The 11,361-nt window shown below is 47.3% G+C and overlaps 1 protein-coding gene across 1 annotated transcript in view; it reads left to right on the top strand.

Moving 5' to 3' along the window:
* Positions 1-8,749: 8,749 nt before the first annotated feature.
* SLX4 (SLX4 structure-specific endonuclease subunit) overlaps positions 8,750-11,361 on the top strand; it is a 20,786-nt gene continuing 18,174 nt past the window's right edge. The window contains exons 1-3 of the mRNA XM_010135637.1: positions 8,750-9,113; positions 10,268-10,531; positions 11,310-11,361. Of these exons, the coding sequence (XP_010133939.1) occupies positions 8,750-9,113; positions 10,268-10,531; positions 11,310-11,361 (680 nt within the window). The remainder of the gene's footprint in view (positions 9,114-10,267; positions 10,532-11,309) is intronic.

Below are 11,361 nucleotides of genomic sequence, written 5' to 3' on the forward strand. Positions count from 1 at the left end.
CCTGAGGCGAGCCCGGGCGCTCGCCCTCAGGGGTCCAACGCGGTGGCAGCCGGGAGCGGCAACCTTGGGGCAGCTCCGGGCGAGGCCTTCAAGCAGTGATGCATTAGGGGACCTCAGGTTGTGTCCTGCTGCGCTGCAGCTGGTCGGTGTTTGTCGCTCCGTCCTTGCTGTTAACGTGGCATCAAAAGGGAACACGTCCCTGGGAAAGCCAAGGCAGTGGAAGGCCTGACCACGAGGGTGTCGGCTTGAGCATGCGCTGGCTGCTAGGAAGAGTCATTAAAAACTTTGTTTAAAGCGTCCAGTCTCAAAGCAAATTTGTTCCAAGCAATGTTATCTGGGGCAGCAATTCCGAGGCATCTGTCAGCTGCTTCACGAAGCAACGTGGAATTTCATCTTTCTTTTCCAGACTCGAGGGGATGAGGAACAGCGTATGGGCCTGTCCTGAGGGGAAGCAGTGGGTGTCAGCCGTTTGACTGACTGCCTTGTCTAGGATCCAGCGGAGTCTTTCCAGGCTCTTTCCACACAGGTGCCTCTTTTAACCATGCTGCTTATATAAAGCTGAAACTGCGCCTTTGCTGGGCAAAAACATTTATTATTTGCACTAAATAGTTTGACTAATCATTTGAGCAGCCTGGTTTAGTGGAAGGTCTGCCTCCCCAAACCATTCGGTGACTCTGTGACTCGTAAAGCCCAGAGGCAGTCGCACTGACTGATCCTCAGCCTGCTGGCTCCTGTATAAACTCCTCAGGAATCACAGGCTGGGCACAGTCCCTGGTTTGACTGCAGGAAGAGAGTCTGGCGTGGTTGGCTTTCATATCTACTTAAAATCCTGTTCTTCATCTTCCTCCTGGTCCCTCCTCTCCTCTTTGATTTTGCTGTTGGAATTAAAACGGTTTCTGCATAGCCAGAAGTCATTGTGTCGCTTTATACGGATGTGTCAGAGGCAGACTGGAAACAGAAACAGAAAGAATTTTTATCATAAGCTTTACATTTGGAAGAAAATGCACCTTCTGAGCATTCGCTTTTCCCACCGGGTCAATTTTCATGACACGTTTTTTCCAAAGGAACTGTCAAATGGTAGAAAAACAGCAGTTTAAACAGGATGTTTGGCACATTATTGTGTGCCAGTGAAACTCAAACTGTGCTTTGGGGTCCTCAGCTGTAAGCAAGGCCCTTGTCCAGAGTTTCTGGAAAGAATTTTCCTGAAAGCTAAACCCTTGCCTGAGAGCTGACCTCTTGCTATTATTGCAGTGGTTCGTGGAAGAGACACCTTTATGTGTTTCTGAGATGGTTGGTATGACACCAGAGTTTCCCAGAGCACTCGCATCAGGTCTGTGGGTTACAATACATTTGGATATTGAGAAGGTGAAGGAATTTAATAAAGCAGGAGATATTTTAATAGGAAAAAATGTCCAGATGTGTTTTCAAAGCAGTAAACCAAGCCTGGGTGTGATGGACAGGGTGTGGAGAACAGGTCTGATAGCGTGGAAACATTACGAAGCAACATATCCGCAGAAAAATCTTGTGGGTTTTACTGTAGCTCTTACGTGTGACTTTAGGTGAGAAGAGAGCAAGTTACTCGTTGTTCCAAATTGATGAAAAGCTGGTGTAAAAGATTCGTTGTTAGATCACCTGTGGAAACCCAAGATGAGTTTGGTTACCTTTTTTTTTCAAGCAGGCATCTTTTCATTCTAGAGAATGTGGGGAAATGAAGATACTGTGTTAAATTTCACTTTATATTTGGATTTCGTGATGATCAGCTTCAGCATAATCACAAATCAGGAGATAACGCTTTTTGGGAAAAAGTGGAATCAGTAGAATTTACATGGGTTTAAGTGAATGTGCCCTTCAGAAGGATGTTGTCTTCTTGGCCAGGAACGGCTGGAGTGTTTGACGTGGAAGTCTTCCCGGCTCCCTTTATATTCGCACATTCATGAATTGTTCAGTTGATTTTCGTGCCCCAAACATCCGTAACACCAATTGCTCCAACCTTGATCTTCTGAATGATCGGGTAGTTCGACATGATCAGAGTTATCCTAATAGCTAGTACTAACTGTAAAGGCAATAAACCCCTTTACTGTTTCAGCTTGGTCAGTGGTGGCGTATGTCTCTCCTAACTCATTTCCTCCGTCTAAACAACAGCAAACCAAGACAGGCAGAGGGTGACTCTGTGGGACGGTGCTAGAAACGTGCCCTCAGTGAGTGCTGTGTGCAGGCGCATTTTGAAACCCACCAGCTACATTTTAATAATTTTAAATGTGTCATGTTGGTTTTGTGTGATTTTAAATGATCGTTTTGTCCCTCGATATTTCTTTAATGGTTTCCAAAAGAATGACACCTCTGTCAGTGTGCAGGGGTCTCATTCAAAAGGTGTTGGCTTAACGTAGAGATCCTGGTTTTCATAAAGCTGTGTCAATGGGTGTTAATTTTATTGTCCATCTGTATTCATCTATCCCCGTATAAGCCGTTTCGCTAACAGCCTGGTGGTGAGCTCAGCTGCAAGACGAGTGTTTGCTTCCCTGACTGTCCCTTTTGAAAAATCCCGGTCACTTCTATTTGCGAAGGATCGGCTCCGCCGGCAGAAGTGGCTGCAGCAGCTGCTCCTCGGTGCCCCTGGGGTGACTGCTGGAACAGGTGACTGCCATCAGCACCACGGGGACACTGCAGCAATATTCGCTATCCACAAGTCTACAGTTTGTTTTAGAACGATCTAGTGGCCTCGGTAGGTTTTTCTGATTGGTTTTGATGGAGACCAAAAAGATCTTTTCGACAGTCCTTAACTTTTCTGACCAGACAACTAACCTTGGGTACTTGTACCTTCTTCTTGTTGTAATGTAATTCCTCGTGTGTATTCAGTGCTATCCAACTCCCTCACCATGATGTTGGTTTACATTTTTGGTTTTATTATTACTCTGATTACTATTCTTCCTCTGAACACCGAGTTAGGTTTTAATAACTATTGTTCTCTTACGGATTTTGGGGGCCTCTACTGAAATCCTTTCATTCGGTCCTTAATTCTCAGTTGTATTTTTCCATTTACATGAATAATTTGTTGTTGTTTTTAGGCCAATCAAATAAGCATTTTTGACGCGCCAGCTGCATATTATTTCTGATTTGTCTGCTGCTGTGTTTGCATACAAGGCATGAGCATTTGCACCTGAGCAACCGTTAGTTTTTATTTTTATATTCACTTCCCCTTTATCCTTCCAGAGGATGTCAAAATTTTGGGGGTGTGCTTTATAAAGTAAGGTTAGTTTCTACAGCATTTGAAAGGTAGAGGGACGTTTTGTCACGTAAGTAGTGGTTTAAAATTCATGTCTGGAATGTGGCAGGTTTTTTCCTGGCTATGAAATGCTTTGTACAAGGTACTGGCGGTGTGTGTGGGGGTGTAGTCTTGGAGAGAAATGTGAGTGTGGGACTCTGTCGGGACATCAGTGGTAGCAGCGGGTGTCGTCAGTTAGGCATTGACACCGGTCGTTGCTAAGATTGCATTGCTGGTTAGAATCTGAGGATGATTTTCCTAGCTACCATTTCCTTGCTTATCTAGACTTGACTTCATTTGTCATTGCCTGTTTTCCACATCTGGTTCTGTTACTCCTTTTCTGGCCCCGGAAAGCTGCAGAGACCTGGACGAGAGGGGTGGTACCTGACTGAATTCCTGCTCCGCACTTATGTTTGTTCTCTACTCACGGAACAAGTGTTGCAGTCCTCGGTCTTAGTTTATTAGCATTTCTGCAAACACAGAGACGCTGTGCTGTACAGCTGTAGAGTGGTGTCTTTGTAGAGTCGTGTCTCAGAGGTGTTGGTTAGTGCAGGAACCTGGAGAAAACAGGCCCTAGTGAAGAGAGGCTGTGGAAGCGTGGAGGATCATAGGCTTTTTGAGAACTTACGCTGATGACATGAGGTTCTTCCCCATCAGGAACCTGTAGGAATGTATTGTGTTACAGGGTTTGGTCTGGAAGAATCCCAGGGGACCTGCTGGTGTGGTTTCCAGAACAAAGCCTACAGAAATTCTTTCCCTTTGCAGTATTTGGACTGGCTTGATTGAAAGTTTTGCTACCATCCTTCCGACCTCCAGGCCACAGCTCTCACAAAGAGAATGGGAGGGGGCCATAAAACTCGCAGTGCCCAGGTGACAGCGTGCACCCCATTATCCTGCCCTCTGTCAGCAGCCTGTAGTGAGCAGCCAACGTTCATCACGTGGCAGTTCATGCATCTCGGAAAACTGAGCTGATATCAGTCCCTTTGATCCCACTCTTGGACTTTCCATTCTGTTCTGGCCAGCTGTACAGGACTGTGGGGGCCGCTCCTGTGTTGGTCTTGCTGGAGGAGGAAGCGGGAGAGGGGGCTCCTGCTGAGAGCGGTGCCAGCCTTCCTGCAGGAATCCCCTGGCCTGGCACACAGGCATGGCTTCTGCCTCCTGCCTAGCGAGACGGGTGCTGCAGACTCAGGGCCATGTACCCCTGCACTCGGTGAGGGATGCGGTTTCACTGGTGGAGATGGGGGGAGGATCTGTCTGCAGAGTGGGGTGATTTCTGCTTGCACCTCAAGGAGATGGTATGAATGAAAAAAATTCATATTACTTTGCTGCCTCACTTTCAGGCATTAATTAATTCCACTTCTTCACTTTTCACAATTTCTTGCGAAACCCCGGAAATTGCTCCCAAGGCACTTCCCTGTTTGAAGGTCTGGAGTGAGGCTTTGTGTAAAGATGAGGAGTGGAGGAGGGTGTGCACTGAGGCACGGCTGCCAGGGTCCAGGGGGGAGGAGGTATCTGCCGGGTACAAGTTGTGGAGGCCTGCCCAGCGCTGATGCACGCTCCCTATCCGTGATGCTGACATGTTCTTGGAGAGTGAAATGGCAGGAGAGTTGTTCCTGGAACAAATAGACAGTTTAAAGCGGCAAGTGAGCAGGCCCAGATGTTGTGTGTTTGAGAGCTTGAAGGAAAGCGTCAAGTGGTTGGGCTGCTGGTAGAAACATGCTTTCAGTTAAAAGAGAAGCTGCTCTGAATTGGGAGGGGAGCAGACGTCATACCTGTTGGGTGGGGTTTTTTTTAAGAAGGATTCTGTGATCAAACTAACTAATTACAGGGCAGTAAGTCTTTTATAGCTGCTTATTAAACTGCTTGAAATACTCATCAAGTTATTTGTAGGTGTCTCATTACGAATTTTTAACCTGATAGCATGTTATCAAGAGGGTACCCTCCTTTCTGCGGTAGATTGTCTCTCAGCAGTCTAATGGAGTGGTTTGACTTTGTCAACAAGTCAGGAAATAAAGAATGGATTAATGTAGTTTGCTCAGAAATCCTTAGAAAAGGAGAAGGAGCTAAAGCATTATCGTGAATGGTAAACGATCTGAGAGGAAACTGGCTGAAAGTTAGCAAAGAGCATCCAAGGGTTCGTTCTGAAACCGTCTCAGCGTGTGCCTGGTGGTCCCACTGGGCAGTGACACAGCTTTTTCAGCTCAGTCGAGATCACAGGTGATTCCAGCAAGCTCTGAGCTGCAGGTAACCCAGTAGATTGTGAACTTCAGAGTGGAGGAGTGTGAAGTAGAGTGCAGAGGTGGAAAAAGAGATAAATCGTAGGAACACCTTAATGATACCAGACACTGAAAGAGCCCTGGGCATCTCTGCCCAACAAGCAGATAGTTTCAACACAAAGCAAAGAAGATGTTAGGATCTGCGAGGCCGGGATGGAGAAGGAATGTGAACGGTGTGGAACTTCTTCCTCAGCATGGTGCTGTCTGCAGTCCTGGTCAATGCTTCTCAGAAAGTGAAGGAGCTTCAGGAAACACTGTTGGTGATGGGTAGGAGCCAGGAAAGGTTCTCCTAGGAAGAAAGAGTGGGACTCTTAATTTAGAGCACAGACACTGGAGGATGTGATACACAGTTCAGTAAAATACTGAGTGGTCTAACGAGGGTGGATTTGGAGCTTCTGTCCTCCTTGTCTCAACAGAAGACCTTCAGTGAAGTACAAAGGGAATACACAGAACCGGTGACAAGGGACACTTCTCCTGAATGGTTTCAGTTAAACCAAGGAACTCAGTTCAGTAGATGCAGGATCAAAAACATGGAGGTGTGACATGGCTGGGGGTTACGGTAGTAGCACTGAGGGATTTCTGTCAGAATTGACTTTTGTGGTTTTGTTTTAAAGAAGGTTACCAGGAAACGACATTAGTGCCAAATGGAAGAGGGGAGGATGGGCTGGGGATAACTCAGGCTGGAGGTGACCTCAGGAGGTCTCTAGTCCAAGGTCCTGCTCAAAGCAGGGTCAGCTATGGGGCCAGACCAGGTTCCTCAGGGCTTTATCCAGACTTTATGCCTGACTTGTCCTGCCCTTTCTGGGTGCTGCTCACTGCCAGGGACATGCTGTGGAGCCGAGCAGATCCTGAGCAGTGCTCACCTACCGAACTCCCCTATGTATCCCAGGGACACAGGTCAGTGGGAGTGGCAGAACTTAGCACAGTTACAGCTGTCTCCTTCCCCTGCAACTTGGGACTCAAGCAAAAAGAGCACTCAGTGCGAAATACACTAAACCAAACCTTTTCCTCCCACTTTCCAGGCTCCATTCTTCGTTCTTACCGGTCCTGCTTCAGACCACTCTGAGGGGCATTACTTGAGGGACACACACAGCTGGGCTGTAGATTTGGCATGTGAGTGGATAGGTGAGTGCTGCCATTCATGTTATTTGACCAGCTTTGGGATTGGTTGGGTGCTAAAATCTTACAAAATGAATTGAATACTGTAGTGAAAGAAATCATCCTCAGAGCCATTCCTTTTTGAGCTCTACAAAGTGATGCCAGAGCTGGCTGTTAGGTACTCCAATAGCATCGGACACACTAGGTGTTGAACAGAGCAGGAGCCTGTAAATACAAGTCTGGGAAGGGAGGAGTGAGAGAGAGAGTTTTGCATCGTTTGTGTGTCTGACCTGGTCTACCTGGGGCACTGAACATTGACTGCAGGCACAAAAGTGCTGATCCGTTTCAGCGTTGGAGATCAGGCACTCACCATAAATAACACAACAGTACAGATGTGTCTGTGAGGGGTATTTAGAGCCGCAGAGGATGTGAGATTCCGTTTTTTCTCCACATGCTGCCTTCTACTTAGAAGAAACGGTCAATTTACAGTGATAACTATACCAAGATTCTGTCCAGGAAAATTAAATTTATGAACTGGCTACATAAAACTTCAGTTTCTCTCTAACAGGAAATGGCTCCAAGATTCACAGCAAAATGCTCTGCTGGTTTGGGAGCCGGAGTGTAAAATAAATAAATCCATTAACATCTGTAATTGCTTATAGGAAAGGCTGACCCATGAAAGCGTGTAACCCGCATTCCTTCGCCTCGCGTGTCTGCAGCCAGGCCATTTGAGAAAACAATCTCGCATGTGTTTTTCCTGCCTTTTGAGTCTGTCTGTGCCCAGAGCTTCACTGGAGAAACTGAACTGCAGCTGCTGCCATTCCAAGTGAAACACTCGGGTTTAGGCTTGAAAGAAAAAGGGTTTGGGAGCAATATAAAACCTCTGGTAAAATAGCCAGAACCACAGTGAACTTAGGACTGGGAAGAAGAGGACAATCAAAACGTCTTAAGAATAGAGATCTAGATTTAATGTTGCTGGCGGGTTGATGGCATTTCCATCTGGCCACTGTACCCGGTGCTGTTCCAAGTAATCCCCAGCTAGTGCTGCTGTTCTTACTGTAGCTGAAAAGATGAAGAAACTCATTTTAAAACACCGTTTGTGTAGTCTGTTTACCTTGTGTTTGACAGCACTCATGAATGTGGTGGGTGTCGTGGTTCAGTGAGCACTCAGAGGAGGAGTTCAGTGTGAGTTAGCAGGAGAGCTGCTCCTGAGGGTGAGCAGCTGTGGAGGTGAGAGGAGAGAGGACAAACATGTTTGATAGAATTGTTCTCGGACTTGTCCCAGAAACCCTTGTGAGATGTCAGAAACTGCCTTTCTTTACTCCTTGAAATGAGGTCGGGCTCTCTTCTTTGAAAGCTGGGGTGTGCAGAGCAGAATTTGACACTCTGGAATAGCGGCTGGGGCTGAAGGACTGTGGGGCTTTTTTCTCTTCTGCTGCATTTGCTGGTCTTGTGTTACATAAATGCAAGTTTGAATGCGTATAAGAAAAGAACAGCCTCAAATCCTGAGCTCCAGGACAAAAGCCGGTGTCAGATAATCTGGTTTGAAAGCTTTCCTCCCCTTTCCTAATGTGGCTCGTGCATATCTGTAGTACAATTACAGGGAGAGTGTTTTGGGTCAATACGTGCTCTTTCTAATATTACTATTTTATACAAATTCTCTCCTTCAAATTTCTCCACCAACTCCGTCCCACTCTGCATCCACATATACCATCCTGCATAACCTCCTTTTTTAATTTCTTTATTTAAGGGCTTTAGTAGGAGGCTGGCTGTAGCGTATCATGAAGGTCCTGCAAATGCTCTGCACAAACTGAGGTGCTTATCTTACAGTCTGGAGACCTCTGAAGAACCATCTTGTGAAAGAAAGTGGAGTCCTCGGCAAGAGAATGTGCTCTATTAAATGTCTGTGAGCAAAGTGTGGCAGAATGAACTGTCAAACCGGCGCAGAAGTGCCCACGCCATTGACCTCTGTGAAGTCTGGAGAATGGAGATCTCCGAGGTGGTGGAAGGGGAGTGGTGAAAACCGCAGGCCACGGGTGATGCAAACCTGAACTGACTCTGGGATCTCACCTCAGCCTCCAGTCATCACAGTGTTACTGGAACCTGCAGGCCAATGGATGAAAAGGACAATGATTTTAAAGAGTTGTGGGCAAATCTTTTGGGTAGAGCGAAGAAAAAAGCTGGGGATGATGAGGTAGCAAAGAGGGCTCAGAACAGGTCAAAGGGCACCACAGCAAGAAGCAAATTAAGAAGAGGCAAAACTGCTGCTAAGAGCCAAAACCATCATCAGTCTCCAGCAGTGAAGGAAGCAAACTTGTCTCAAGGTCTGGGTCCAAAGGAGGAAACGTTGGTGAACAAAGAAGACGGTGACGTCGTGGCCTGTAGTAGTGGTGAGGCTGCCCGAGGGGATGGAAAGCGAAGCCCTCTTCCTGCCAGCCAGTCGAGTACCAGTGAGTGCAGCCAGAGGACTCTGATAGGTGAGTGAACCAAAACCTCGCCAACAGACAACAGGCTGGGGCTGAAAACTCTGTAGTTCAGTGAGCTCTTCAGGAGTCCCCCTGGAGAGGACACAGAGCAGCACTGATCGAAGCAGGCTTGTGTCTTGTGATTCCGTCTACACTTCGCTACTTCGGCGTATCTCAGGGTTTAACCTAGGAGTGTGTTCTGGGCTAGAGCAGGCAGAGGATGTCTCTCAGTAAGGGGAAGCCTTGGTACAGAGCAGAGTGTTGGGAAGTCATTATTCATTCTTTTTTTTACAGTATCAATCAGAACTGGGAAAAACACCCTCAAATAATCTAGAAGCAAGCTTAGAATATATTGAGGTGCTTTTTCACCCAGTGTGGTGTTGTGTGGTGAAATACATTGCCACTGGATGTTGCGAAGCCAAAAATATGAACCAGTTAAGAAAAGGGTTGGATTAATTCATAAACTAATGAGTCCTTCAGTGGTTATTAAACACGATGGCCAGAAATCGGCCACCAGTGCAGGAAGGCCTTGAAATGATCAGTAAGGAAATAAGGACAGCCAGGAAGAGGATTATTTTGACCCTGTCCTGTCCTGATCATCCTTTCTTAAGTACATGTTGCTGACTGTGCTCAGAGACAAGATAGCGGGCTGGTGAGGTCTTTGGTCCCACCTCATGTGCTGCCCATGTCCGCGGGATGCCTCAAGCAGGGCAGTGGCACGCTGGGATGTTAGTCTGGCATTGCCGCTGCCTCCCGCTTGTTACCACCTCTCTTTGGGTGCTTTCAGCATAAAGCCTGAAAGCCTGAGCCACAGGCAGGGTTTGGCGATCAGAGTGAAGAACAGCAGGAAGCACAGGACGTTCTGTGGTGGGAGTGCTGGGGAGAGTGGGGCTTGATTGTTCTCACTAGTCACCTTCAGACAAGGCCTTCCTTAATATTCCTTCCTCTAAAAGGGACACAGCGATCTCTTAACTCCTCTGTAGCATGGAAGCCTAGTGCTGTTCCTGTGGTTGTCAAGGGTGAAGTGCTGTAATAGCTGAACACATTGTTCAAAACTGAGCCTGGCTTTGGCTGCTGGGGGGGAAGGCTCCCCAGCAGCTCTCTGGGCAGCCTAGCTGTGTGTTTAAAACTGACTGGTAAAGCTCTGGTGTTTTCTCCTCCTCTAGTAAACACTCTGAGTGGCTCTTCCCAGACTACGTTATCCTTCCATCCTGCTACCCAGCCAGGGACCTGCTCTTCACCCACCTCAAAGATACCGCCGGTCACAGGGTCGAAGATGCGGGTAGCAGAGCTGGTAGTGGAGAGAATGCAGCAGTTCAAGAGAGTGGCACCTGAGCAGCTAAAATTCAGCACAGATGACGGTTTGCCGAGGTCTGTAGCCAGTGGGGAGTTCCCTGACGAAAGCCAGGAGCAGAACCCTCTGGAGAAAGGTACGTGTTAGCTCTGTACGTGCCGGAAGCGTGCTGGTGAGAATGGCTGCATGAGAAGCCGGCCGGATTCCTGAGCTCTGTTCCCAGCTAGCCTTGTGGCTCAGTGTGCAGCACGGAATAAATCACTCCAGATCACTGAGAAAACTCACTTTCTTTGTTGTTAAAGGACTAGCTCTACTTTCTCCCAGCTCTTAGTTCTAAGACTGAGTTAACCACATGTTGGATTCCGGAGGGAAATTGTCTTTTTGGAAACAGGTTGAAATTCCAATTGGATCAGTGTCATCCTTCCCTTGGGGCAGTGTTAGGCAGCTGTCAGGTGGAGGTGACTCTGAGGTAGCCCCCATCTTTGGTAGATCTCCAAGCACTCTTTAAGGCAGTGCGTTCTACACAGATGAATTGAATTCGCAGCTGTTTTACTCCGGTTTGGTTCTTCGAGGCCGTGTTGGTTCTGTATGGACATGAAAAGCTGCTGTGTTTTAACATGTCATGTAGAAGGTCCCATGTTCTCCCCTAAAACTTACCCTGCGTTTGGCTCTGACACGTAATGTGTTGTGAGCAAATTGCCACCTCCTGCTCCTGGCCAGCGCACCCCTGTAGCGTTTAAAGAGCGCAGTTTGCACAGTCCCTTGTGAGAGATCAGATGCGAAGATGTGAGAGAAAGACTGCAATTAATTTTTAACTAGTTTGATAAACTAGTAACGACAAGAGTAACAGCTCCATGCCTTTCCTACGGGATTCTTAGTTTTCTATCTTAGATCATCTTTCCCTTCTCTACCAGATAGCCAGCAGCTTCCATCCATGGAACATGATGGTGCTCTGGCCTTGGCGCT

Source organism: Buceros rhinoceros, unplaced genomic scaffold (genome assembly GCF_000710305.1).
Source record: "Buceros rhinoceros silvestris isolate BGI_N320 unplaced genomic scaffold, ASM71030v1 scaffold29464, whole genome shotgun sequence".
NCBI lineage: Eukaryota > Metazoa > Chordata > Aves > Bucerotiformes > Bucerotidae > Buceros > Buceros rhinoceros.